Raw genomic sequence first — 27,941 nt, forward strand, 5'->3', positions numbered from 1 at the left:
TTGAGCAGAGCACAACAGGATCCAGCTGGTGTGAACAGTGTCACTTTGGCTATTATGTTGAGAATAATTTGCTGGGGCAGTGGGGAAAGGGGGCGGGAGAGGGGTGATGAGCAAGGGTTGATGCCAAGGTGGAAGCAAAGACCAGAGAGGGGATGTTGAAATACTCGAGTGAGAATGCCGGTGCCTCACAACTCAGCTCAGCAGAAGTCAAGTGGAAAGCAGCAGCCAGGTTCTGGATTCTGAAGGTGGAGCTGACAACTCTGCTGGTATAGGAAGTAAGAGCAAGAGTCAAGGTGACACCAGGGTTTCGGGTCCAAGTAAGTGAAAGGCTGGAGTTGCTGGAGTTACTCAGATGGGGAAAGTATGGACAGAGTAGTTTGAAGGCAGGTGATTATGGTGCTGGGTGGGAAGCACCTACTAGGTAGCCAAGGGGTGACATCCATCAGGAAGCTAGAAATGAATTTGGAATCTAGGAGATTCCATCAACAATGTTAGCTGTTTTGTACATTTAAAGCATAAATTCACCAGAATCGTTTCTGGGGGGTTTTGGGGGGTTTTTGTTTTGTTTGAAAGACAGGAGGTTGGTCTTTACATTTATTCTATTGTCCACATGGCTAACAAATTGTCCCAGTACTATTTCCCCACTACTGTGGTCATCAAGTTTTCATAAATGTGTGGATCTCTTTCTGCGATCTCTAATTCCTTGTCCTGATTACTATATCTATGAGTCTTTAGTTGGGCAAATCTCCCCACCTTATTTTTCTTCTTTCAAATTGCTCTGGCCCTTTGCCCCCTTGTATAAATTCACACCCATATTATCAACTTCAATAATATTCCTATTAGGATATTGATTGGAGGAGAATTGACTTCTTTATGTTATTAACTATTCCTATCCAAAACATGGTATACCTCTTCATTTATTTAGGTCTTTTTTGATGTCGTTCAGTAAGATTTAATAATGTACCCCATAATAGGCTTGGATATGTGGTTCCTGGGAGGGAGGGGGGTTCCTTTGAGTACTGTCTTCCTCTTGAATAATACTTTTAAGAGTATTTTCATTCTAATTGCACACTTGCCAATTTATCTGTTTTGGTTCTGTATTTTACCTAACTTATTATTTATATCTTATATCTTACTATTTATATTTAGTATCTATATAAGTCATTATCATTACTTCTTTATGCAAGTTTGATTTTTTTCTTAGACCTACCAACTTATTTATGCATATATTTGTTCACTTTCTTGTATCTTGGCTCTTCAGATGAGATATTCTTCCTTCTGCCTAGAGTACATTCTGGGGAATTCCCTTTATTCAGGGTTTATTGATAAGCTCAGTTTTTGTTTGTCTGAAAATGCATTCATTTTTCCCTAGATATTAAAAACCTGTTTCCCGGGCAGCCCAGGTGGCTCAGTGGTTTAGCACCTACCTTTGGCCCAGGGCATGATCCTGGAGACCTGGGATCCAGTCCCATGTCGGGCTCCCTGCATGGAGCCTGCTTCTCCCTCTGCCTGTGTCTCTGCCTCTCTCTCTCTGTCTCTCATGAATAAATAAATAAAATCTTAAAAAAAAAATAACCACCTGTTTCCCTGGGTACACAATTTTAATGTGGTGCTATTTTCTAATATTGAAGACATTCTACTATCTCTGGCTACCATAGTAGCTACTGAGAAATCATTACTAGTTTAATCTTCAGCTGTTTGTAGGCAACTTGCCTTTTCCAATTATTTTTCAGATCCTCTGTTCAGCTTTGGCATTTTGCTTTCATTATGATGTGCTTAGCTGTGGATTTCTCTGTGCATTTATCCTGTTGGGGATTCACTGAGTTTTCTAGATCTAAGAATTGGTGTTGTCAACAATCCTGAAAGCTGTCAGCCATGATCTCTTCATATATTGCCTCTTATACTTCCCATTGTCTCCTTCTAGAAGTCTGATTAGACCCAACCGTAACTGTTAATTGTTCCATTATTTTTTTTGCCTCTGTCTTTTTGTGCTGAATTTTGGATAATTTATCGGTATTGGTCCCCCAGTTTGCTACTTCCGTCTTCAACTTTGTTATGATATTTAATTCATCCAATGAGCTTTTAATTATAGTTTCACTTCTAGATGGTTTGACTTTTTTTTCAAATATCACTATTCACTTTTATGGTCTTTTCAAATGTATCTTTTTACTGTAGACATAGTAAGCATAGTTATTTTATATTCTTTGACTGAGTTAAGATATGAAGTCTTTGAGAGTCTGATTCTGCTATATATTTTTTGTTACTGGTTTTCAGTGATGGTGCATGTTTCCTTGCGACTTTTGACTGTGAGTGCATATCACTTAGAACTCTGTGTGCATTATTTGAAGTTTGAGTTGAAGCTCCATCCTTCAGACCTGATTTGTGTTATTTCAGCCAGTTTCCAGGACACACTACTAATCTGAGACCACTTTTAATCAAATTCTCCACTTTGTTTGCTTTATTCAGTCGACTGGTAAACAAACATAGCTTTTGTCTGAAATTGCACTCATTATCTAGGAGGTTTTGAAGCTTTTTGGGATTACATAGATAATTAGTATGGACCTTAAATGAACACATGCTTACAAATTCTTAACGGCTTTGTCCACCTTCATTCCATGCTGAAGTTAAAAAAGGCTAGTTTCCTTACTGTCCCAGCTTCAGCAGTGGTTTTCTGGCTCATTCATCCTTATAATGAGCAACCCAGTTTTATACAAAAGGATCTAATACTTCCCTCCTTAGGTGGAGGGAGTATTTATCTTCTGTTCTTTGCAAAGCTGTCAAAACAGAAGCAGGAGGTCTCTAGAATGTAGCAAAAATCCTCAAGGAGAAGGTGGCATCGATTCCTGCTGTTTTCCTAAAGTTTCTGATTTCATTTGGATAATATTCTCTGTACAGTCCTTAACTTTTGTGTTCACGTGTGTGTATCGGCATGTTGTTTTCATCCAGAGGACATCACTAAGGTGTTTAATCCACCATAATGGCAAAAAATGGAATCATTTAATTGATATACACATTTTTAAAGAATTTTATACATGTTGCCCTGCTGCTCTCCCACAAAATTATGTCTATTTACATTACATTAATCAGTGTGATGAGCAGAAACCACAAATTCGAATGTCTTAGGCTGGCTTCTTAGTTTAAACATTTCAACTGGATTTAAATGTGAAGCTTTATGAAATCTAAAATAGTGAGCTATCTTTTTATCTTTTTCAACAAAAATAATAAGGAATAGATTATAGAATAGTTACAGTCTAGTGAACAACAACAACAAAAAAAAAACAGGAAAAATCTATGCATATTTTGAAGTTTAGAAGACCATTTTTTTTTTAAGATTTTATTTATTTATTCATGAGAGACACACAGAGAGAGAGAGAGGCAGAGACACAGGGAGAGGGAGAAACAGGCTCCATGCAGGGAGCCCACTGTGGGACTCGATCCCGGGTCTCCAGGATCACGCCCTTGGCTGTAGGCGGTGCTAAACCACTGCGCCACCAGGGCTACCCTAGAAGACCATTTTAATAGCAATGGTTAAGAACAAATCTGGGCATTGTGGCTTACTAACTGCTTGACCTCCAGTTTCTCATCTGTAAAATGGACAAGATAGTGGCTATCTCAGAGTTGTAAATAAGACAATACTAGCAAAACATAGATAGAGCCTGACAGAAAAAGTATTCTCGAAACTAGCAGCAGATATTAACTTACTCCAAGTGACTCTACTAGTGGGTGGGGCAGTTGAGATTAAAACTCAAGTCTGCCTAAATCCAAAAATCCATGAGAAACCCTTTCAACTTGCAGGTTGTTGTGAAACTTAAGAGATTGGTTGTTCTGGGACATCTCCTCAGCAGGATAGATTTTCTTGGGGCCCACTTCCTCACCATAAAGCCCTGTAAGACAAGGAGTGAGGTCCCTCCTTACATGTGATAAAATTCATAAACAGCCTTTTTTCAGTGGCCAGGAAGATGGCAGACATTCAGACCAAACATGCTTGTCAAAAGCAGCCAACCATCTTTCAGAATAAGAAGAGGGTCCTGCTTGGAGAAACTGGCAAGGAGAAGCTCCCACCATAGTACAAAAACATCAGTCTGGCTTCAAGATGCCCAAGGAGGCCACAGAGGGCACCTACATCGACAAGAGATGCCTCTTTACTGGTAATGTCTCCCTCTGAGGGTGGATACTGTCTGGTATCCACCTTGTAACCAAGATGAAGGTGCATAGAACCAGGTCAACTGCTGAGACTACCTCCACAACATTCAAAGGGACAACAGCTTTGAGAAATGCCACAAGAACATGTCTGTGCACATGTACCCTACTTCACATGAACGGGATGTCCAGATTGGCGACACTCACATAGGGCGAGTGCTGGCCCTTGAGTAAGTCTGTGTGTGTGCTTCCACGTGCTCAAAGTCATGAAGGCCACTGGCATCAAGATGCAATTCCAGAAGTTCTGAGACTAGACATCTCCCCATACCCCAAAAGAAAATAAAGTTATTTTCCCAGGGAAAAAATTGATAAACATTCTGGGCTTACTTAGCTACATACTTACAGAAGATAGATGATATTAAGCTTCCCAAACAGCTTCTGGGTAAATTTCCTAATGAGGTTTTTGATACAATAAATATCCTGTGATTCTGTTCTTCGGCAATGAACCACTTCTACTTTTCCTCTTGGAGAAGTGAGCACTGACATTTTTGATTCTGTCTCAAAAAGAGAGAAAAGAGTTCACCATTAATTTGAGATGACAAGCCAATCTAGTTACAGTACTTACTAAATCAGACATTAATTCAATTTCCGTATGGTCAGAGTGAACATGGTATTTGAATACTGGTGGGACACATTTTCTCTTGGGAGTTGGTGGGAGGACTGTCATCGCAAACCAGCCACATGTTTCTCTCCAGGAGAATGATGTTTCTGAGAACTGGCCCATCTAGAAATTTCTGCAACTACACTCTTTGTTCCTAACAAAGCTACTTTAATACTCTAACAATAGGACTGAAAAACACTGAAAGGAGTTATTTACGGATTCAGAATCCTCTTTATTTAATTGGCCACCATGGCATGTGGTCAAGAGTTACAGGGGAAATACTGGCAACTTCTGCCCATGTTCCAAATAGAGTTCCCCAAACTGGAGCCCTAAAAGCAATAGTCCTGAGAGATATTTTGAGACAGAAAAAAAAAAAAAAAGTTCCATGGTCAATTAAGTGTAGGAAATGCTGTTTCTGATGGCCTTCCTGTGGGGCCACCATGCCCATTAGAGTCTTTAAGAAACTCCATAATAAAGTACCTCCTTTCTTTGTATAGCCCAGCCTTTCCCACAGCTTTTCTGAGGAGAATTTCTAGTGACACCAACAGTGGAGAATCTAATGTTTCAGAAAGACACTTTGGGGAATGCTGCTGACAGGAATAGCAGGCCACAAACTGATTTCAATCTCTCTTTTAATGTCTCAATATGTGTGTGTGTGTCTCTCTCTCTCTCTATTTCCCTCCTCCCTCTGTCTGTCCCTCCATTCCTTCTTTTTTTCCTAGGGAAAATCATTTTATTATGTATTAGCCAGTATGCTCAAAACAGGCATTACCATTCACCACTGTGCTGACCCTAGGAACAATATGGAGCATGGCCAGCACCCTGGAAGGCTGCTTCATGGCCCCCCCAGTTCAGTCAACCCTTCAGAGGTAATCACAATTCCCACTTCTACCACATAGATGATCTTTGCCAAGTTTTGAGTATCACATGAGTGGAATTATATAGCGTGTGTGGTTTTCTTTCAAAACACAATATTATATCATTTGGCTTTTTGTTGTTATTGTTGTTGTTTACATATGTACATCCTTACATAATTTTCAATGTGCCAAAGTACCAAAGAACTTGGGCACTGCAGGGGTCTGACACGGCATGAGACAAAGCCCCTCCTTCATCAGATGAGCAAAGTGAGGCCCATGAAGTGAAGTGACGTGCCTCAGGATACCCATATTTGGTCAGAAACCAAACCTTGGGCAGTTCTGGTCCAGCCCCCTGGCACTCCTCCCATTGAAGCAGCCTGCAGGCTGCCTCTGTGGGCAAGGGTCCCCTGCCCTCATAGTCCACTGCTGTTCATGAACTGTAGTCTGACTGCTCTTAGCCATCAACAGTTGGATGTTAAGGGTGCAAGGTGTAGGGTCAGGCAGGGGGACTTAGCAAGGTGGCAAGTGGCCATCAAGAATCCTTATCTAGTGGCCTTCTCCTTCGTGAATTCAAACCACCCTCAACTTTTGCAGGCCTCCATCAGCACCTGCAAAGCAAACGCAGCTCTTGCAGATGCCCTACGTTGTCCAAGGTCACAGAAACTGAAAGGAGGGGTTAGAAACTGCCAATTTTTCATTTACGATGGAAAAGTCAACAGCCAGATGGTCCAGATGTTTCTGCAGCCCAGTAAGTTAACAAACAAGTCATGTAGGCTAAATACAAGTCTGACTTCCTCTTCTTTGATAGAACAAGGTATGCTATGTGGCCACTGCCTCACAGCCTTGGTGTCAGGGTAACTGAGGTGAACCGGGGAGCATGTCTACTCTCAATTCTAGCCTCGTGTTGTCTTGTGAAAATGTGAGCTCAGAATGGCAGGTCTTCACCTTCTGCAAAGGAAGAAAACCTTAATATTTACAACAACATCCCCAAAATCAGAAATAGTGGATCAAAATTTTCTTCACAGTCTGAAGACGTAAACATTTCTTTAAGCTGGTTTAGCCTCCACACTTCCCATGGCAAAGCCATCCATAACACTCTCTCTTTACAGAATAACTGTAAGGAAAGCCCAGCTATCAGAAGGTGACACGGGGCCATGGCTATGGAATCAGAGTACCAGAGATGAGACCCAGTTCCTAACCCCGATTAGCTGTGTAACTTTGAGCAAGTTACTTTAACTCTCTGTGCCTCGGTTTCCTTATCTGTAAATCAGAGATAATACACATATTGTAAAAGGTTTTATAAATGAGTTGTTATATGCAAAACACTGAAAGCAGTGTTTGACATGTGCTCAGTAAATATTGGCCATATCATCATTAATATTATTACTATTGAGCAGGAATGTTCTCAGGATTCAAAATAGTAAACATCAAAAAGTCACTTGACGCTCCTGAGGTCTGGGGGACCTTCATCTAACTGCAGAGATGTCAAGCCAAGGAAACTAAGAGATGGCTAATGCTTAGGTGGCACCTTCATAGTTTCCTGGGCATCTCTATGTTGTAGACAACCATAGGACCAATCAATCCCCTTTGCAATACAGACTTTCTTTCTTTGATAAACAAATACACCTTTAAAAAGTGGCAGTCAAGTTTTGATGACCTGATAACATTTCCTTTCTAAGATGGCTTTACATAGCCCAGCTGCAATATAAGCTGATTTCATGTTCTAACGCTAATGTCAATCTTCCTTAACATTTAATTTTAAAAAGTATTTTTAAATACAGCAATGCATTCTTCATTATATCTTCTCAATGCATAATACTTTCTCAATGTGAAAAACATAAAACTTTATATATAAGGCTGAAGTTGTGACTTTTTATTGTGGCAAAATATACAAAACATAAAATTTGCTATTTTTATCATTTTGAGCATATGGTTCAGCGGCATTAAGTACATTTACATCACTGTGCAATCATCACTGATACCCATATCCAGGCCTTTTTCATCTAAAATTCTGGTGTGAAACTTTTTGGACCAACTGAAATCTCCTCTCCTTTGGGTTTGGCATGTATATAATTTCAGACAGTATCTTCTATGTTAGGGGAAACACAATACATGCTGGATGGGCACAATGACCCAGGAGGAAGATATTCCATACAGGGTTTCACCTGAAGGCTCCTTACTCCCAAATTGGAGAGGAGCAACAAGCAATAAAATGACAGTATTATTTCAAAGGAGGCAATCAGAACCTGGCTGACTACCATCTGAGCAATTAAGTATTCAGTAATATTTTCCATACTCTCTGTGGATGTGAAATTAGGTGCCTTCTACAAAGACATGGCATTAGTAGAGACAATAAATTTTCATATTTGCAAATATCTTTTACCTACTTTGGGTAGAAATGGGACATTAATAGGTCTATATTCTTGTCAAAACTAGCCATAAATATTGTCATTCCTGGTTTTGGTTTTAACTTAAAAGCAAAACTGGAAAGAGACTTCCTGTTTGTGAAACATGATGTTGTAAGCTAATGCTATAATTATATATAAATTTTCAATAAAATAAAACAAGAAAGCATAATTAGATAAATGAGCTTTGGGAAAAAAAAGGAAACAAGGAAAGGAGGAAGAGAAGAAGCAAAGGGAAATCTCCCACCCAGGTGGCAGTGACTTTGTGTACAGAGGCTCACTGGAATCATCAAATGTGATACAGGCCCTCAGGGCGAGAGTTTCCACCCTCCATGCCAAGAGCAGAAACCAAGAACTGAAACTAAAGCCATGCATACAACCTGGACCTCAGAGGGGTGGACTTCTTGATAAATGAGACTAAAAAAACTGAACCCACTAGCCCATGGAAGTGGTTAAGCAGCTTTCTCCACCGATAGCTCTGGGTAGAAAACAAAAGAAAACAAAACCACTTGTGAGGAGTCCAAATCCTAAGCCAAAGTAGCGTGTATCCCAACCCATGCTACTTGTGTAGTGTGGAAGTCCCCAGGAACTTCAGATAATAATCTGTGAAAGAGATGATGACATAACTATGTTTACAATTATTAGAAATGTAGAAAGAGAAAAGTCGTGAGAAATAATTATGAAAAAGAACAAAAACTTTAAAATGGAAAATATGGTTATTAAACTTTAACTGGATGGGTTAAAAACATTAGTCAAGATTGAAGAGAATAAACTAGAAGGCGGATATGAAGAAATTTTCTAGATAGAATCACAGAAATATATCGAAATCACAGAAAGAAAATATAGAAAGCAATGAAGACACAGGTAAGACAGAATAAAAAGAACATCTATGGGTATAGGAATTCCATCTACAACTTATAGGAATTCCAAAAATAAGTAAATAAAATGTTGTTTGATAATAATGGCTAATGATTTTTTGGAACTGAGGAAAGACCTCAATCCTCAGGGGCAGAAAAATAAAAATAAATAAAAATAAACCCTAAATATTTAGCAATGAAATTACAAAACACTAAAAACAGAAAACCTGAAAGCAACCAGGTAAAAGATAAACTGCCTATGAGAGAATAAAAATTAGACTAAGAGTGTATTTCTCATCAGCAACAGTAAGAGCCAGTGGCACCGGGGCTGGCAAACTTCCTCTGTAAAAGGCCACATGAGAAATCTTTTAGCTTCATGAGCCATATGTTCTTTGTGCAACTACTCAGCTCTGCTATTATAGCATCATAACCAGAAACAATATGAATACAAATGAGCATGACTATATTCCAGTAAAATTCTAGGATTGCCTAGGTGACTCCATTGGTTTAGCATCTGACTTCAGTACAGGCCCATGATCTCAAGGCTCCTGGGGTCGAGCCCCAAATTGGGCTCCAGACAGTGTGGAGTCTGCTTTTTCCTCTGCTCCTCCCCCAGCTCTCTCTCAGATAAAATCTTTTAAAAATATTCTACTCATGGACACTGAAATTTGACTTTTATATAATTTAGTGTGTCCTGAAATACTCTTTTGATGTTTTCAGTTGCTTAAAAATATCTTAAGAGAAATTCTTAGCTCATGGGCCCTACAAAAATAGTAAACAGGCTGAATTTGACCTATGGGCTACAGTTTCCCAATCACCAGAATAGGATCTTTAAGAAAGTAAAGATAAAAACAGTCTTTAACTTAGAATTCTTACCTAGCTAAACAATCACTAAGAGATGAAAGTAAAAAAGAAAAAAAAAAAGACAACCTACAACAAAGATAGAAAGAAAATATAACTCCAAGAACCTGGCTGAAAGAACCCGTAAAAGATGTGAATAAAATTAAAATCAGAAGGGAGTGAAATATAAGATAAAATGCTAGGGAGAGAAAAGCAAACAAGCAGGTTTATCTAAAAAAGCACACACAAAAAAGAGTAATAATGATTATAAATTTTGTTTAAAAAACAAAAAACTGGATCGAATTACCAAACAATAAAAACTTGTGAGATAGAAGGAGACAATCAGCAATAAAACATTCTAAGTGTGTTTCTGAAAGGAGGCTAGATTAAACTTAAATCAGTTAAGTATAGTTACAAGTTTAAGGGACATCACAAAAGGGAAACATTTTTTTTTTATTTTAATAGTTATTGGTTTATTTTGTTAGGCGACTTTATTTCAGTCATATAAAATCTCATTCAACTTATTTAAAATTTGAAAAGTGAGATAACTTACAAATATTTAAATAAGTACATAGGTAGAACAGAGCTATGGCAAATATTTTTATACTGGTTACAAATGACTTCAGTTAACGTTTTCTCAATAGCACTATTTACGGAGATAGATTTAAATACATAAAATACACACATATATTTATACTTATGAATATTTTTTCTGAATACCAAAAGAGCCTTGCAATTGTAAAAATTTCTTAACCAGTGAGCTATCACACCACGAAGACAGGGAGGAAGCCCAAATGCATATAACAAGTGAAAGAAACCACTCTAAAAAAGCTACATACCGATGCAAATGACACAACATTCTGAAAAAAAGCAGCCCTAAAAATTTTTTAAAATCAGTGGTTATAGGAGGCAAAAGGAGAAGGAGGAATAAATAGATGGAGCACAAAGGATTTTTAGGATGGAAAAACTATTCTTTACCATTCTATGATGGTAGATACAGGTCACTAAATTCCATAGAATGTGAACCCTAATGTTAACTTGTGAATAATGAGCTGTCAGTGTAGGTTCATCAATTACAAAAATGTACCACTCTCACGGGGAATATCGATTGTGGGGGCAAACGGGACGGCAGGTGTGAGAAACAGAAATTCTCTGTACCTTCATTCAACTTTTCTGTGAACTTAAAACTGCTATTTTAAAAAGTCTTTTTAAAAAAAATTCTCTTCACTATTTGCTTGCATAAAATTAGCTTTTTCTTTTGAAGATAGGTCAAGAATTACACCAGCTAACATTTACGGAGCACTTTACATAGATTTTCTCCTTAATGATGATAAAATAGATACTATTCTTTTTGTCTCACAGCTAAGCACCATGGGGCTAAGAGAATTGATGTAATTAAGGCACATTTACAAAAAATTAAGCATCTGTTTATCTGACCACAAGGATGGTTTATTTGCTAGTACTTTGATGATTTATTTTCATTTTTTTCTATTATTTGGCTTTAAGATGCCTTCAGTTACTTCACTTGTGCACAACTGTCCAGAAAAAAAAAAAAAAAAAAAAGAGACCTCCAAGACTACAAAACCTAGAACGCAACGCGGCGCCAGGCCACCTAGGAACGCAGCAGCTCGCCCCTTGGCATGCTGGGAAAGGAAGTTTTCTGGCCTACCTCTCTGCCCCGACCCCAAGCCTCCGGATCGGAGCTTTGTTCCTTTTGCCCTTCCCCGGAGCCACGGTTCGACCGACCCACCCATCCTCGCAAGTCCTCCCAGTTCCGGAGACTGACCTGGGGATGCGCCCCTGGCGCCCCGGACTCCGTCCCCGCGCCCCTGTCGGGCGAGCCAGCACTACCCACCTCTCCCGCAACTCCGAGACACTGCTCTCCGAGGAGGACGCTCAGCCCGGTTACCACAGAAACGAAGTTGCCGGCGTCACGGCGCGTGCGTGAAGTCAAAGGTCATGCCAGCAACTTCCGCTTCCTGTTTTGGGATCTCGCTTGTTGTCGGAAATCCCTGGGATTCTGTCCAGCCCTCGGGGTCTATTTCTGGGGTCCAGGTTGAGTCGCGGTCTTGTGCTGCAGCCATGGCGGCCTCCACCGCTGCCGGGAAGCAGAGGATTCCCAAAGTGGCGAAGGTAGGAGACCGCGAAGGGCTTTGTGGGAGGAGGCCCCGGAGAGGGGCTTGCCCCAGCCTCCTCGGGGCCCGCGGCGGAAGACTGCCTAGAGCCATCCTACCCCGTGTGGATCGAGTGGAAGGGTTGGCAGGCGGTGGGGCGCAGGCTTTTGTCGCCCCGGAGACGCTCCCTTCCCACGCCGCGTTGGCGCGGCCTTCTTTCTAGGGCGTGTTTTTGCGGAGGGAGGAGTGGGGTCATTCGGCAGGATTTAGGCAGCGCGCTAGGCGCTGGGGAAGGAACTACGACCTAACGCGGGCAATGTGCCGTTTTCACAAATGACACGAGCCAATGTGAAATTGCCACCTTGCCGAATACGAGTGAGGCGGCGTAGGATATGCCGCGGAGTGATGGGGTTTGTATGAGGGGTATGCCGAGTCCGCTTTCCTGAGGAAGTGATGTTTAAGCCGACACCTGGTGGCTGACTAGGAGTTAGGCCCCCTGAGCCTGGAAAGAATGAGAGGGCATGGGTTGTGTAGTGGCATTAATTTAATTAAACAGTAAGTTTGGTATTATATGATAGTTCCATCGGTGACTGATACTCACTGAGTGCTTAATGTGTGACGGGCTTTACCCTGAACCTTTACGGACGCCCTCACTCCAGTCTGTCTCTCCAGCCCAGGTGGCTCTCTTGAGCTTGTCCTTTACATATCCGTTTAAGTCACATAGCACAGCATCTGTGACTGCATATGAGCTGTAGTCATTATTATCAAAGTCATTCCACACATGGCATTAAACAATATTTCTTATAATCCAATTCCATAAAATGTTACAGGGCACCAGTGGTCCAACAGATATACAGTGTGAGCCACATTATGTAATTTTAAGTTTTCCTGTAGCTACATTAAATAGTCAAAACAGGTGACATTAATTTTAACTGTATATTTTCTTTAATCCATTGTATCCAATATATTGCTAATTGAACATGTAATCAACATAGGAAATCTAATCAGGCAGTTTACTGGCTTATTTCACACTATGTCTTCAAAATCTAGTGTATATTTTACCCTTACAGTCCATCTCTATTTGGGCTCACTGCATTAGCTCATGACTACTATGTTGGACAGCACAGCTCTAAGACTTCAAGAAACTTATGGTCTGTCTAATTATGGGAATTTATTGAACTGTCTTTGATTTGAAATGCCATGAAAACAACCAAACACAGTTTGAGGCATTATCATCCACATGGGGCATAATTGAAAAGTTCTGTAAATAGAGAGTGTAACACTAGGAAAGATACAGCACACATCTTCATAAAACACCTCTAGTGAGAATTTACCTGAGCAGCCTCAAGGTTTATTATTATTCTAATCTAAAAGAGAACACTTGCTATTTTTGCTACCTTTTCTCTGAAGACTTACCTATGGCTTTGTAATAAATACCATGCATAAGAAAGAAAACTTTGTTTTCTGTTTAATTTCATAGAGAAATGAAAACCTGTCATATGAAGAGGGCATCTTGTAATAATACAAAGTTCCCATCCTAAAAAAATGTCTTTTTGCTTCCTAAACTTTGTGTGATGAGCATCTACTAAAAATGAGAATATCTTCTATCTTAAAAGGTGAAAAACAAAGCCCCAGCTGAGGTACAGATAACTGCTGAGCAACTCTTAAGAGAAGCTAAAGAAAGAGAACTTGAGCTTCTTCCTCCTCCACCTCAACAGAAGATCACAGATGAAGAAGAATTAAATGATTACAAACTAAGAAAAAGGAAGGTCAGTCAGGGTGATATTTTCAGTCTATTAATAACATTGTTATTACTTTATAGGTCAAAGTTTGCAGAATTCCTCATTGGTTAGAGAGGCTATAAGAATAGGTTAGTGTTTCTAGCCACATGAGTAATGTAACTCCTGGTTACCAAATAATTGCATTTTGCTGAACTTTACAAAATATGCCATGAATTGTCTTTTAAAGTATAAAGAGATTCAGTCCACCAGAGACATAATTTTTGGTGCAGAATCAAAGATGGAAGTTTAACAAGTGGAACATCTGACAGTTGGAAGGGGCTGGTCTTAACCAAGGTCACATTATGTACTCTCTCTGTACATTTTATGGTAAGAATTGAGACCTGGAAAAGAGCTGAGAGAGGACTTGGATTCTTCACCCTAGAATCCTCACTCTAGGGTAATTTTTTTTTTTTTTTTTTCTTTAAAGATTTTATTGGGCAGCCTGGGTGGCTCAGCAGTTTAGCACTGCCTTCAGCCCAGGGCATGATCCTGGAGACCCAGGATTGAGTCCCGCATTGGGCTCCCTGCATGGAGCCTCCTTCTCCCTCTGTCTGTGCCTCTGCCTCCCTCTCTGTCTCTCCCTCTCTCTCTCTCTCTCTCATGAATAAATAAATAAAATCTTTAAAAAAAAAGATTTTATTTATTTGTTTGTTTCAAGAGACAAAGAGCGTGTAAGCAGGGGGAGGGGCAGAGGGAGAGAGAGAATCTTAAGCAGGCTCTAGGCTCAGTGTGGAAACCCACACAGGGCTTGTATTTATGACCCTGAAGTCATGACCTGAGCCAAATTCAAGAGTCTGCTGCTTAACCACCTGAGCCGCTCAGGCACCTGTAGGATAATTTTAAACCACTAAGCCTGTTTTATCTACTTATTAGTGATGTTCAAAGAGTGATGTATGAAATTCTGAGACATTACTGAGAGGACTAGTAGAAATAGTCAAGAACATTTCCATGCTAGGAAAAAGTATAAAGTATATATTTTTTTTTCAGGTTTTTATTTAAAAAGGTATAAAGTATATTAAAGTGTCAGTTAGCTATTAGCAAGAAGAGAAAATACCAACAATTCTGCTAATAATTCTTTATATCTAAAATTTTTCTCTTCATGTGTAAGACTTTAAAGAAACACCTGAGGGGCAGCCCGGGTGGCTCAGCAGTTTAGCACCACCTTTGGCCCAGGGCGTGAGCCTGGAGACCTGGGATCAAGTCCCACATCGGGCTCCCTGCACGGAGCCTGCTTCTCCGTCTGCCTGTGTCTCTGCCTCTCTCTCTGTCTGTCTTTCATGAATAAATAAATAAAAATCTTTTAAAACAAAAGAAAAGAAACACCTGAGATTGTAACCTTCATTCACGAGTTTCTTATTTCTCAAGGGTTCCAGGATGTAATCTCTCCTAAATAACAACAAAATGAATAAACCTTTTAGAACAGGATTAATAGACAAAGGATGATGTCATTTTTATTTATTTTTCCCTTCAGTTTGACCCTTTTCCCCTTCCTCCAGACTTTTGAAGATAACATAAGAAAAAACAGGACTGTGATTAGTAACTGGATAAAATACGCACAATGGGAAGAGAGTCTAAAGGAGATTCAAAGGTAAAATTGCTGAATGTGTAATTTCCTATGTCAAGATATAAGTTAAGAGACAGAAAAGTAGGAAAAGTTAGAGCACAAGTGAAAGAGCACGCCTCCGCTAGTAATTTTCCAGGTTGTCCCATGGAACCCTTGGACTCCTTTGAGGAACCTCAGAGGCACTGTGGTAGGCGAGTCCTGGGAGGAGCAGCGAAGGAGATGCTAAAAATGGGTCTCACCTCCAGCACACCCTCTACAGTCAGAGAAGCACAGTTTCATCTGCTTTCTTTGTACTTGAATTTTTTTTTAAAATAAAAACTGTTCACTGGAAACCAGTGGCCAACAAGATAAAAATCATAACCTGGCCCTTCCTGTTGCCCAGCCTTTCTACATTCTCCCAGCATACCGACTGCCCCGGCTGTGCCCATGTACTTGCCACTCCCGGACACATCGTGTCTCCTTACCCTACACTCAGCTGTTCTCTCTGCCTGGAATGAGCACTCCTCCCTACACACGTTGACCTCTAGAGCTTTCCTCAACTCACTAATTCTGGAGTTACCTACTACTTAGCCATTTGCACCAAACATCATTGACTATATTGCAGTATAATTATGTGCATGTCTACCTTTCTTTAAGAGTTTGTAAGCTGCCTGAAAGCATGTCTTTTCACTTTTTTATGCCCAGAATGCGCTCATGGTGGATACCTGGTAAAATAGCAGGGCACTGGAGATGGTTTGAGATAGTTGCCACATGTGTTGTATGTACTACTTTTGATATTCTCCAAATCTGCCTTCTTAAGGGCTCGATCCATATACGAACGTGCTTTAGATGTAGACTACCGGAATATTACACTCTGGCTAAAATATGCAGAAATGGAAATGAAGAATCGCCAGGTCAACCATGCCCGAAATATCTGGGACCGAGCCATAACAACTCTTCCTCGCGTCAACCAGTTCTGGTAAGTTTTTGAACTACCAAAGCAGCTTTTTGTAGGCCAGAAAAATTCTACATTTTTGTGTATTTATTTTATTTTAATAATTGTAATCACATATATTTAATTGACATTCTACTTTTTCTTTAAACATACCATAAGTAGGGATCCCTGGGTGGCGCAGCGGTTTGGCGCCTGCTTTTGGCCCAGGGCGTGATCCTGGAGACCTGGGATCAAATCCCATGTCGGGCTCCCGATGCATGGAGCCTGCTTCTCCCTCTGCCTGTGTCTCTGCCTCTCTCTCTCTCTCTGTGTGTGACTATCATAAATAATAAATAAAAATTAAAAAAAAAATTAAACATACCATAAGTAGTTTTTAGTGTCCTATAGTATATTAAGTCATCACAACATGTAATAGCTATATAATCAAAACTAAAATTTGGGTTGTGATCTTTTGTACATAAGAAACTTTTGTTGGACTAAGCGATTTTTAAGAAAAATGTATCTTTATTCCCTGTGGTTCACACTTTCCAGGTCTATATTTGATAAGGAAACATGTTCGTTTTAACCTTTGGGGAAGATAAAGTCCTAAGTCTTCACATTTTACAAAGTGTCAAAGATTATTTTTTCCGGGCAGCCCCAGTGGCTCAGTGGTTTAGCACCACCTTCAGCCCAGGACCTGATCCTGGAGACCTGGGATCGAGTCCCATGTCGGGCTCCCTGCATGGAGCCTGCTTCTCCCTCTGCCTGTGTCTCTGCCTCTCTCTCTCTCTCTGTGTCTATCATGAATAAATAAATTTAAAAAATGATAAATAAATAAAAAGATCATTTTTTCCCCTAAGTCATTTTGACCAAGACAGATATTTTGGGATGATTTTATTAAAGGTACAAGTACACATACATGGAGGAGATGTTGGGAAACATTGCTGGCGCCCGGCAGGTGTTTGAGCGCTGGATGGAATGGCAGCCTGAGGAGCAAGCCTGGCATTCCTACATAAACTTTGAGCTGCGATACAAAGAGGTGGATCGGGCCCGCACCATTTATGAACGATATATCCTTTGAATGCGTTGGGAGTATTGTCCTGGTTATTGCCGCTTCCATGGAGGTATAGTCAGAGTCTGGACATACGGACAGTCATTAACATAAGCCTAGAAGCCAAAGATAGAGGTTTTATTTGCTTTATGAGCTATATATATTTTTTCTAGAGAATAGGGTGGTCAGAGTAAAAGTTTGTGGTCTAGGTAATTGAGCTTTTTCCAGTGAAACTTTGGGTTTGTTTATATTTTGGCATTCCTTGTGGAAAGTGACATAGCAAGGTTTTGGCTGCTGTAGCCAGTCCTGTTTTTCTAGGGCTTTATTTCTAGGTTTTTCTAGGGTGTTGATCATTAGCAGCACTACTGGAGTCCATTCAAAGGATAGAGACAGGAGGGCAGCATAGTGTAGCAAATTCCAGCTGCAATGCCATTTGCCATTTGGATGGGTGTGAGTCCTTTCTCTGGCACCTGTTAATGGAGCAGCCTCAGACAAGTCACTTAACACTTCTGAACCTCAATTTTGCCTTTATAAAATAAAACCAAATCTACCAAGATTAGGTGTTTTTAGGATTTAAGATTATAAATCTATATGAAGGGTCTGTGTGTGTATACACATTGCCCTTAGAAACAGTGATTTGGTATTTGCTATTTAAGTGACTTAATAGAACAAAGCTACCAGGAAAAACAACAATCAACTTTACTATGCAATTTTAAGGTCTCCATTACTTCTGCCCATTTTAATATGATTAATTTAACAGAAGCTTCTATAGTACTTGCTAATGTGCCAGGCATTGTTGTAAGCACTTTACAGATACCATCACTTAATCCCTAGGCAGTCCTGCAGTGCAGGAGCTAATCCAGTCTGCAGGATGGTAAATGCAGGCACGAGCGCAATAAGCAGCATGGCCAGGGTCTCTCAGGTAGTAATGGAAATGGGCTTTGAACCCAGCTGTTAACTTCGTTGCCATATTTGAACGTATTACTATGGAATTAATGATTTCCTTAAGCGAAGTAGATGAAAATCGATTTAATCTATTAAGATATAAAATAATTCAAAACTTTCTTTTGTATGTCAACCATATTTCAATAAGAAAAGAGAAAAACCTAAAAAATTCTTCTCTTTGCCAATACTTAGCAGTTTTGTTTTTGTGAGATTTTTTTCTTAGTCATTAATTGAAATATTAATGTTATTGAGCATGTAATAGAGTAGGTGCCATTTGTTGAGTGGACACATTCTTTTGGCCCCAAGCTGCAAGGGATTTTACACACATTTCCTCCTTTAAAGCCACTGAGTTGGGGCATCCTGGGTGGCTCAGTGGTTTAGTGCTGCCTTCAGCCCAGGGTGTGATCCTGGAGAACCAGGATCGAGTCCCATGTCGGGCTCCCTGCATGGAGCCTGCTTCTCCCTCTGCCTGTGTCTCTGCCCCCCCCCCCTCTCTTTCTCTCATGAATAAATAAATAAGAAATCTTTAAAAATAAATAAATAATACCACTGAGTTGGGTTAGTATTATTTTTCTCTATTTACAGAGAACCGAGTCTTAGGCAAGTTAAATGAATTGTCTAGGATGGCATGGTTTATAACAGACCTCAGCTTTTTCATTTCTCAAAACTCCCATTTGTACCCACTACAGAAATACTGAATAAGCACTGGAGGAAGACAGATGAACCAGACACAACCCCCTGCCAGAGGTTACAGATTACCGGTTCTTCACCTTTGCAAATGTTTTATCAAACCCTATAGTTTGTATTGTTGGGGGTTTGGGTTTGGGTTTGGGTTTGTTTTTGTTTTTTTGTTTTTTTAAAGCCTTGTTGTCTTACATGGTATTTCCTTAATTCCCCTGAACTTGTTCTCGTGCACCCTGATGTTAAGAACTGGATCAAGTATGCTCGCTTTGAAGAAAAACATGGTTATTTTGCCCATGCACGGAAAGTGTATGAGAGAGCTGTTGAATTCTTTGGAGATGAACATATGGATGAACACCTTTATGTTGCCTTTGCCAAATTTGAAGAAAATCAGAAAGAAGTAAGTACACTTGAAGAGCTCAGTTATATTGCAGAACAGTTTAGGAAAGAATACTTGTGCACATGGAGTTCATTCCATTTTCTTATTCACTTATCCTTGGAAAAAATGTTTCCAGAATCTCTCAGAGAACAGCACACATGTGGCTTAGCTGCAGATTGGAAACTGAGCAATTTACACATTGTACTAAAGTGTCCTAATTGTATTGTCCTTTTTGAAAATTCAGCTTTCATATCTATGATGAGAATATTGTATGTAAACTGAAAGTTCATCATTTGCTCTCCTCATAAAAGGGCTTTACAGGTAATAAACCTGGAGAACAGAAACCTTTAGAACAGAGAACAGAATTTGAATGAAAACAGAGGTTTCCCCACAAATAAATCGGTTCTGATCTTCCATAATATATATGGAAATAATCCCTTAAAGTAACTCAGATACTACAGGATCGAGAGAGATGGGCTAAGGTCCAAATACAGGGTCAGGCCAGTGGGAATTATGAAGGGTTTGAAGCATAAGAGTGGTAGGATGTGATTTATATTCTAAGGAAGGCCTCTAGCTAATCCATGTAGACTGTATTGGGGAAAACGATGGTGAAAATGGAAGTAAAGGGACTTTTGAAGTGGTTGCGGAAGAAATGGAGATGGTTTGGGGGTGGGGGGGGTACAAAGAGCCATGTTGAAAAGGTAGAGGTGGCAGGGCTCTTTGAGGTAGTGCATGTGGGGAATGAGGACAGGAAAAGAGTCAAGGAGGACTCTTGGGGTTTGGGGCTCGAGCAAGTGCATGACTGTAGGTATTGCTTACAAAGACTGGGAAGACAGAGAGACCCAGGTTTGATGGTGAGAAAAAGGAGGTCAGTTTGGGACCTTTTTAGTCCTAGATGCACAGACGATACCCAACTGGCAGTGTTAGGTAGACAGTATTAGGCGTGGAGCTCAAAGAAGAATATTGGTGTGCCCCAACAAATACCTCAACAGGAGGGAGAAAAAAGTCTTTTTTAGGACATTTTGAAACCACACAATCTTACAGGTAATATATTATGTCATAATTACCTTCCAAGTTGTTGCTAGGGTGAGAATATTGTGTTGAGAAGTAATCCTCCTATCTGCTTTTAGTTTGAAAGGGTACGAGTGATCTACAAGTATGCCCTGGATAGAATTTCAAAGCAGGAGGCCCAAGAACTCTTTAAAAACTATACCATCTTTGAGAAGAAGTTCGGTGATAGGCGGGGTATTGAAGACATCATTGTGAGCAAACGAAGATTCCAGTATGAGGAAGAAGTGAAGGTGAGTGCTGATGCGGACGCTGACCCCTGTAGGTAACAAACATGCTGACCAATAGCAGCTACAGTGAAGGGAAGAATAGCAAGCAAGGACTCCCAGGGATCATGCTCTTGCTGATACGTCTGCAGTAATTGGCAGCCACTGCAACAGGAATCAGCAGGGCTCATAGAAAAGGCCAGCAAGCAGCGCTTGGGTTTGCTCTGCCACCAACATGTTGAAAGTCACTTTGCTGCTTGCTGATTGTGTACCGTAGAACTTGAGCAAATACTGGGAATCCATTTGAACTCATTTCTGAAAAAGATGGACGAGTCAGAGATTGAGCCAAATAGCCTTTGTGCACTACCTTTTAGCTTAACTGCTTGAACAAAAGATGTACTGTAGATATGGTTCTCTTCTCTATCTGTGATGTACTATTTTGTTTCAGATTCAAAGGCAATAGTGTTTCACTAATCTGCTGTGTATCTTAAAGCTTTTGCTAAGTCAAATTAATTAGGATATTGCCAAACAAAGGACTGGGTCCTGTGTTAAATGAGGTCAGTAAGATATATTCAAGATAAATGACTTACTGGAGAAGGCAGATTTCACATTTGTGGCCATGGTTCTGATTGCACTGTAATTTTAAATCTAGACATCATAATGATAAGCAGTCACATATATAAACAAATACATTCATAAAACTAGGCATCTGATTATTGAGTAACTATCTTGAGGGTGGTGGTTGTATATGAAAGCGGCCTTGCCGTGGGACACCTGGCAAATAATCTGTCCTCTATGTTCCTTTTTCTTTTCTATTTATAGGATCTCAGGAACAGTATTTTTAAATGAGCTAGTATGTGAAATCTAGAAAAACAGTTGCTAACATACAGTCAATCAAGGGTGTTCTTTTTCCTCACAGAATCCAGTGAGTGTAGCTCTTGGTTTGATTTTTATTCATTAAACTTAAACGGTCTTTTAGGCTAATCCACACAATTATGATGCATGGTTTGATTACTTGCGCTTGGTGGAAAGTGATGCAGAAGCAGAAACCGTTCGAGAAGTCTATGAAAGAGCCATCGCCAATGTGCCACCCATTCAAGAGAAGCGGCACTGGAAGCGTTACATCTATCTGTGGGTCAACTATGCACTCTATGAAGAATTGGAGGCCAAGGTAAAAAGTGGACTTCCGCATCAGCTATTGATGGCTGCGTCACCTCTGCGGGTATAAGTCTGCTGTTTTGGGTAGCGGTGGGTATGGACATGTGCGATCCCTGAAACAGGAATCTAGCTTTAGATTCTCGGCCATACAGTTACATACTCTCTCTGCAGCCTTGCAAACTCTTAAACCTGTCATTGGTCCAGGTGAGGTATTTTGTTGTATTTTGTGTTTCAGACCTGAGGCACAGGATTATCACTTAGAACTTCGGAAGGGAACAGTAAAGCAGCCTTTAGCTTATTTTGTGTCGTTTCCTGGGTTTCCTCCTCAGTAGGGATCACAGCTAGATCACACATCTTTGCTTTTAGTAAAGATCAAGGGGGGTTTTCAGAAATCGGCTGTGTTTAAATTAATTGGGAAAGATAAGCTTTCTGCTACTGATCTGAGGCTATAACTCATCTTTGTTTCTTTCTGCTCTCAGGCGAAAAGCTTCTCTACAGCGAAGCTCTCAGGGTTTGATGGCTATCTCATTGGTGATTCTTTAACTAAAGTTTGATGGCCCCTGGTGGTTCACACTTGATCATAAATGATGAAATCAGGGTTTGAGAATAGCATGCTGTGAAAACACTCCGTGTGGGGGTGTACATTTTTACTAGTACTAGCAAAACCAGCATCAGTAACAGACTTCAATATGTGGTGAAAATTTCGTTCCTAATACAGGATCCCGAGAGGACAAGACAGGTGTATCAAGCTTCTTTGGAATTAATTCCTCATAAAAAGGTATGTTTGCTGTAAGTGGTGTGTTCCAAACTGTCAAAATCCTGCTTCCATTACTTGTGAAATAATACTTAACTGTTTGAATAGTTTGCCAAGCAAAAACCTGTCAGAACAAAGTATGCCTTTCGCCTCTGAAAACACCTCACAGTCTAGTTGAGAGGGCAGCCTGTGTTAAATAACCAATGAATAATACAGAGAATAAGGTAGAATTTCAGAGGAGGATGGGTCATTGGAACAGGCTGGGTGGAAGGCGGAAGATGCACATCTGGAGAGCATGCAGCAGGTGCAGGAGACAACAAACAGGTGTCTGTTGCCATCCAATGGGACATGTGTGCGTGAGGGAGCACTGGGTGCACGAGTTCTGGAAATAGTTGGGACATTCTCTCTGTCCTGTTTCCCAGCATGAGAAGCCAGCAGAGACTTGACCAAGTTACTGTCTAGACTAGAGGTGGCTTGTTCCTCCCACTCACAAGCATACCCACAAAACAAAGCCAGTTCTCAGTAGGGGCTGCAGGGCCATGCAGTACAGTGAAGTCTTTGGATTACTCTTTCTAACTTTTGTGAAATAAACATCATCATATTCACTTAAAAACAAGAAAATGCATCTGTCTTGGCTCTGAATATTTAGGAAAATCTAATTACATGTGGCCTTTTATTAAATTTCTAACTTCAGTGTAATTGAAACAACGCTTTTAGATGTTTTTGTGTGCTTTTGTTTTCTAGTTCACGTTTGCCAAGATGTGGTTACTGTACGCACAATTTGAAATAAGACAGAAAAATTTACCGTTTGCCAGAAGAGCTTTGGTAAGTAAAGGAAGGTTCAGGGGGCTCCTGCGTGATCCAGTCAGTTGAACATCTAACTCTTGATTTTGGCTCAGGGCACGATCTCAGGATTGTGAGATCCAGCCCCACATTGGGGTCTATGCTCAGCATGGAATCTGCTTGGGATTCTCTCTTTCTGCCTCTCTCCCTGCATGTGTTCTCTCTCTCTCTCTCTCTCTCTCTCATTCTCTCTTTCTCTCTCTCTCACCCCCCCCCAGTAAATAAATAAATTCTTTAAAAAAAAAAAAAAAAAAGAAGAAGAAGAAGGATCAAAATGCATTCCTGACTTCTTTGAGAAGGAAATTAAATCTTAGTGCTTATAAGTTGGACAGTTCCTACTAAGAATGCTACAGAAGTGTTCTGCCTTTATAACCTGAGGTGTGTCAGAAAATGCATGGCCTTTGAAGTTTGGGTGATAATGTTTAAATTACTCTGTTTTAACATTGGCAGCTTTATCTGTAGTTGCCAGTTACCAGATCTCTTCTCAGACTGGAAGATCTGATGTTACGTCACATTAGATCTTAAATCAGATCTTTAGTAGACTGATCTTGTGCAAAACCTGGGAGTATTACCTGTGCCATCCTCTTAACAACTATCCTGAAGTCTCTTAATAAGATCAAATACTCTTCAAATGCAGTTGTCCTTTTGTAGGCCACTCTTGCCCTGGCTGTGGGCAGCACAGCAGGTTTCATTATGTGATCACTACTTTACTTACAGGACGTTTTATCCATCTGACATCTGTATTTTCTTAGGTGCCCCTGAGAAACTAAGTAAAATCCAAAGTACTTGTGAGACAGTTCTGCAACCCCTGTCTTGCTGAACAGGCACCAGCGGGCATCAGCCCTCCTGATAGCTGGGTGAAGTGCAGGGTTTCCGTCAGCCTTTTGTTAAGAAGCAGCATGGGCAGTGTGATACCACAGAGGGAAAGAATAGCTTGCCATGTTTTTTCCCAGCAGAGAACAGCTGTTGGAATAGTTTGGTGATGTCTGTACACCGGTTGAACCCACATATCATAGTGTTTTGGCCGTTTTATTTTCCAGGGAACTTCCATAGGCAAATGTCCAAAGAACAAGTTATTTAAAGGTTACATAGAACTGGAGCTGCAGCTTCGAGAATTTGACAGATGCCGGAAGCTTTATGAAAAGTTCTTGGAATTTGGACCTGAGAACTGTACCTCTTGGATTAAATTTGCAGAATTAGAAACGATCCTTGGTGATATTGAGAGAGCCCGGGCAATCTACGAGTTAGCCATCAGTCAGCCACGCTTAGACATGCCGGAGGTGAGGATCTCAAGATGAATATGATTTAGTTTTAGATATTTCCCCAGTATTGCTTTAGATGACCACCTAGATGTGTGTGTATTTTAGAGTATAAAGATAAACTCACCTGTAGTCTTGTCAACTCAGATAGTGCTTAACTGTTGGAGGCAATAGAAGAAGGATGGGGGTGGAAGAAGCAGCCCTCTAGGAAGATACCAGAGCCCAGCAAAGCCCCAGGATGACACCAGGATGAGTTGGGGTATAACAGGGCTGGTGACTGGCTCTCTTCCTCCCTTCTTCAAATAGAAGGCTAAAACAAAAACAAACAGAAAGCTAACTAAAGGAGATGGGGCAGGGATGGCCAGGCAAGGAAATAGGCAGCAGACGGCTCTGACTGGAGAATAGGGCAGATGAAGGTTGAGACTGCACATCTCCAGATTGTCCTGGCACAGTTTTTCCCAGATCGGGCCAGCAAAAGAAGCTCTGTCTAAACCACCATATTGCTGAAATTAAATTGCCGAGGTCCTGACCTATCCTAGGAGCTAAAATCATCCCTTCCCTATTTAAACTTGAGCCACAAGGTGGCGCCAAACCACGGAGAGGCTGGATTTGAGAGCCACTGAACTCACCCAGCCTTTTTTGTTAGTCCTGCCCCAGTGTGAGTTCATTTTGTGGCTTGGGCTGCATAGGCCAGGGCTTTGTGTATTATTGGTTCCGTCGGCTGGCCTCCACTGCTAGGCGTCCAGGCCATGTTTTACTTCATCCTTTTTCTCTGACAAGCAGTACCCAGCAAGTAGGCTGGGTACTCAGACATGAAGGAATTTACAGTGGAGGTAAGAAGAATATATCCTGGCTAATCTAGGCATGTCTTCTGGCAATGTCAAGTTGTATGTGATAGGATCATGGCAGTGTCTAGGAGACTTGGCAGTCTCTGAGCTTTTCTTGGGAAGTCTAGCATTTGAAAAACTCTGAAAGAAAATCCAAAAATGAATCCTGAATCCAAAGCCTTTTATCTCATAATGTAGAATGGTAACCACATTTTGGCCAGCTTGTAAACACCACTGGTTTTATTGTGTCCAGATGCTGCCTGTTCCTTAACTGTTCATAGAAGTTCCTAGGTTCTAGGTGTTCTAGGTTGGAATGGTAGTTAAGCTCAGCTTTGGATAGGGACGTGTTGCTCTTTAAATGTCAAGGCTGATTTATTAAGTTTTCTTTTGTAGGTGCTTTGGAAATCATACATTGATTTTGAAATTGAGCAGGAAGAAACGGAGAGAACACGAAATCTTTACCGAAGATTGCTTCAGCGGACACAGCATGTCAAGGTACCCTGCACTCTGTAGATTATCTCTGATTTTGGTTGAATCAGCAGTCCTGAAGGAAATAACATATTTTTGTATTTTAAGTGTTTCAAGTTTGGTTTGTAATGATTTTCTTGCATTTAGAAAGAGCCTCTGAGTCTCAGAGGACTTTGTGATATAAAGCTTATAGCAGGTCAGTATTTATACTGCATGGGAATAACTTGAATATCATAGGATTGAGTAAAAAGCTAAACTCTTTTCAGGATTTTACGACTATTTCAAACACCTAATTGGTTAGAGAAGCAGACTGATTTCAACATTATTGAAGCATATAATCAATATGTTCTTTGGAATACTATAGATAAACATGTTAGTATGTTCAGATGTCATTAACTAGAATTAGCATTACTACATGACCATTTTCTGGGTGACATGTTAATTTGCTTCTGTAATAATTTTTCTAAAGGTATGGATCAGCTTTGCACAGTTTGAGCTATCATCAAGGAAAGAAGGAAGTTTGGCTAAATGCAGACAGATTTATGAAGAGGCTAACAAAACCATGAGGAACTGTGAAGAAAAGGAAGAGAGACTTATGTTGCTGGAATCATGGCGAAGCTTTGAAGATGAATTTGGAACAGTATCAGATAAAGAAAGAGTAGACAAACTCATGCCAGAGAAAGTCAAAAAGAGAAGAAAGGTCCAGGCTGATGATGGGGTAAGAACTGAGCCTCTGGTGCTGGTCATCTCATGTCAGATGAGCAGAAATGCATCTGACTTTGAAATTTGTACTTTTAAGTGTCATATATGAATCTGAACATGGGAGCAGATAGCCTGGAGTAGGAGATGGTTGCAGTCTGTCTACCGTGGAAACACAGAGCAGAGTATATAGATCACCCAGGGGTGGAGAATGGGAGACAGGTGGCAAAGGTTTCTGGGAGATGGTTGATTCTGGGAGCTATATGAAGCATGATGTTTCTGGAGCATTAAACAGGAGGTCAGAGTGAAGGGAAATGAAACTTAGCTTTTAGGTAGGATCCAAGCCACAGACTTTGTAAGCTATAGGAAGGCCCTTATGCACAAAATAACATGACCCAGTGGTTGGCATCTCCTGCAAGCATACCCAAGGGGCTCAGAGTTGAGGAGGACCTATCGGGGAGGCTATTGTAAGCAAAGCAAGTGATGGTGGAAGCTGGAGCTAGGGTAGTCTTTAGAAAGCCAAATAAGTGACCAATTGGAGGTGGGGCTGTAAGGGCAAGGAGTCAGAATAATAGTGCACAGATTTATGACTTTGGTTACTGAGTATTAAATAAGTCTTTAAAAACTTAAAATCTTAGAAAACTAGATGAAGGTGGACATGGAACATGGGATATCTTGGTTGATGAAAGAGGAGGAGCTGTGCTTTGTGTTTTAGGATCTTTTTCCACTGGTTTTTAGCTCTCAGTGAGCTCCACTTGTAGCAACCCCAACCCCAACAGCTACTGTTTGGGTTTTAATTCAATTAACATCTAGTATATAATTAGTTTCAGAGGTAGAATTTAGTGTTTCATCAGTCTTCTGTAATACCGAGTGCTCATCACATCCCCTGCCCTCCTTAATGTCCATCACCCAACAGCTACTTGTTTAGCCCAATCTTGCAAGCCAGCCCTGGTTCTTCTGAGATGGGCTTTGGTGTGGTTTCGTAAAATGAAAGTAAGTTAAATTTGAAGAACTCTGTGGGTTTCGCGGTGAAAATTCTGCACTTTAACTGCAGTGTATTTCAGTCACGTGTTAGCTTATCTTTTCATTGTTTTTTTTTTTTCCCATAGTCTGATGCAGGCTGGGAAGAGTACTATGATTACATCTTTCCAGAAGATGCTGCCAACCAGCCCAACCTCAAGCTCCTGGCCATGGCCAAACTTTGGAAGAAACAACAACAGGAAAAGGAGGCTGCCGAGCAAGACCCAGATAAGGACATTGATGAGACTGAATCCTGATTTTCTTGTTCATATTGATAAATGTTTTATTATTTTTATAAATTAATCATTTGGAACTCTTGTGACTCTAAGTTTTTTTACACCTCACCAGTAACGAATTGATTGGAGTCTTTGATAGCTACTTTTTGAATTATTTTTAAAATGCTCTTGGGGTAAGTGAGGGGTTGGGGGATTGCAAGTAAATTTTTCTAACT

The 27,941-nt window shown here is 40.4% G+C and overlaps 2 protein-coding genes, 1 long non-coding RNA gene and 1 pseudogene across 12 annotated transcripts in view; 2 read left to right on the top strand and 2 right to left on the bottom strand.

Annotated features, from left to right (window-relative positions):
- The window catches only part of CFAP61 (cilia and flagella associated protein 61), a 275,980-nt gene extending 264,211 nt beyond the window's left edge, over nucleotides 1-11,769 (bottom strand). For 7 of the 10 annotated variants that reach the window (XM_038571436.1, XM_038571443.1, XM_038571440.1 and 4 more), the window contains exons 1-2: nucleotides 11,547-11,700; nucleotides 4,544-4,694 (exon numbers count right to left, since the gene is read on the bottom strand). In XM_038571436.1, the coding sequence (XP_038427364.1) occupies nucleotides 4,544-4,686 (143 nt within the window). In that variant the 5' untranslated portion in view covers nucleotides 4,687-4,694; nucleotides 11,547-11,700. Of the gene's footprint in view, nucleotides 1-4,543; nucleotides 4,695-11,546 lie in introns of those variants that run through there. The other 3 variants (XM_038571435.1, XM_038571437.1, XM_038571441.1) reach the window with 3 other exon arrangements.
- Nucleotides 3,960-4,448, top strand: LOC100683452 (annotated as a pseudogene).
- Nucleotides 11,716-27,805, top strand: CRNKL1 (crooked neck pre-mRNA splicing factor 1). Its single transcript, XM_038571445.1, has 14 exons — nucleotides 11,716-11,893; nucleotides 13,491-13,643; nucleotides 15,152-15,243; nucleotides 16,019-16,177; nucleotides 17,036-17,202; nucleotides 19,031-19,209; nucleotides 20,319-20,489; nucleotides 21,442-21,633; nucleotides 22,339-22,398; nucleotides 23,119-23,199; nucleotides 24,258-24,497; nucleotides 25,697-25,798; nucleotides 26,241-26,489; nucleotides 27,580-27,805. Exons 1-14 carry the CDS (start codon nucleotides 11,720-11,722, stop codon nucleotides 27,745-27,747), a joined length of 2,187 nt encoding a protein of 728 aa, XP_038427373.1. The 5' UTR covers nucleotides 11,716-11,719; the 3' UTR covers nucleotides 27,748-27,805.
- LOC111092080 lies at nucleotides 17,012-21,089 on the bottom strand. Its single transcript, XR_005377494.1, has 3 exons — nucleotides 21,053-21,089; nucleotides 20,256-20,777; nucleotides 17,012-17,299 (listed from the first exon to the last, which is right to left on the bottom strand). It is a non-coding gene; the product is annotated as an uncharacterized LOC111092080 (long non-coding RNA).
- Nucleotides 27,806-27,941: the final 136 nt, after the last annotated feature.

The sequence above is a fragment of the Canis lupus genome, chromosome 24 (assembly GCF_011100685.1).
Source record: "Canis lupus familiaris isolate Mischka breed German Shepherd chromosome 24, alternate assembly UU_Cfam_GSD_1.0, whole genome shotgun sequence".
NCBI classification, from domain to species: domain Eukaryota; kingdom Metazoa; phylum Chordata; class Mammalia; order Carnivora; family Canidae; genus Canis; species Canis lupus.

Excerpts from the sequence above, each read along its gene's own strand:
- CRNKL1 (XM_038571445.1), top strand. The coding sequence starts at position 11,720 with ATGCCAGCAACTTCCGCTTCCTGTTTTGGGATCTCGCTTGTTGTCGGA. Across the intron at positions 13,644-15,151 it reads ACAAACTAAGAAAAAGGAAG|ACTTTTGAAGATAACATAAG; the intron begins GTCAGTCAGGGT and ends CCCTTCCTCCAG. Across the intron at positions 15,244-16,018 it reads AGTCTAAAGGAGATTCAAAG|GGCTCGATCCATATACGAAC; the intron begins GTAAAATTGCTG and ends TGCCTTCTTAAG.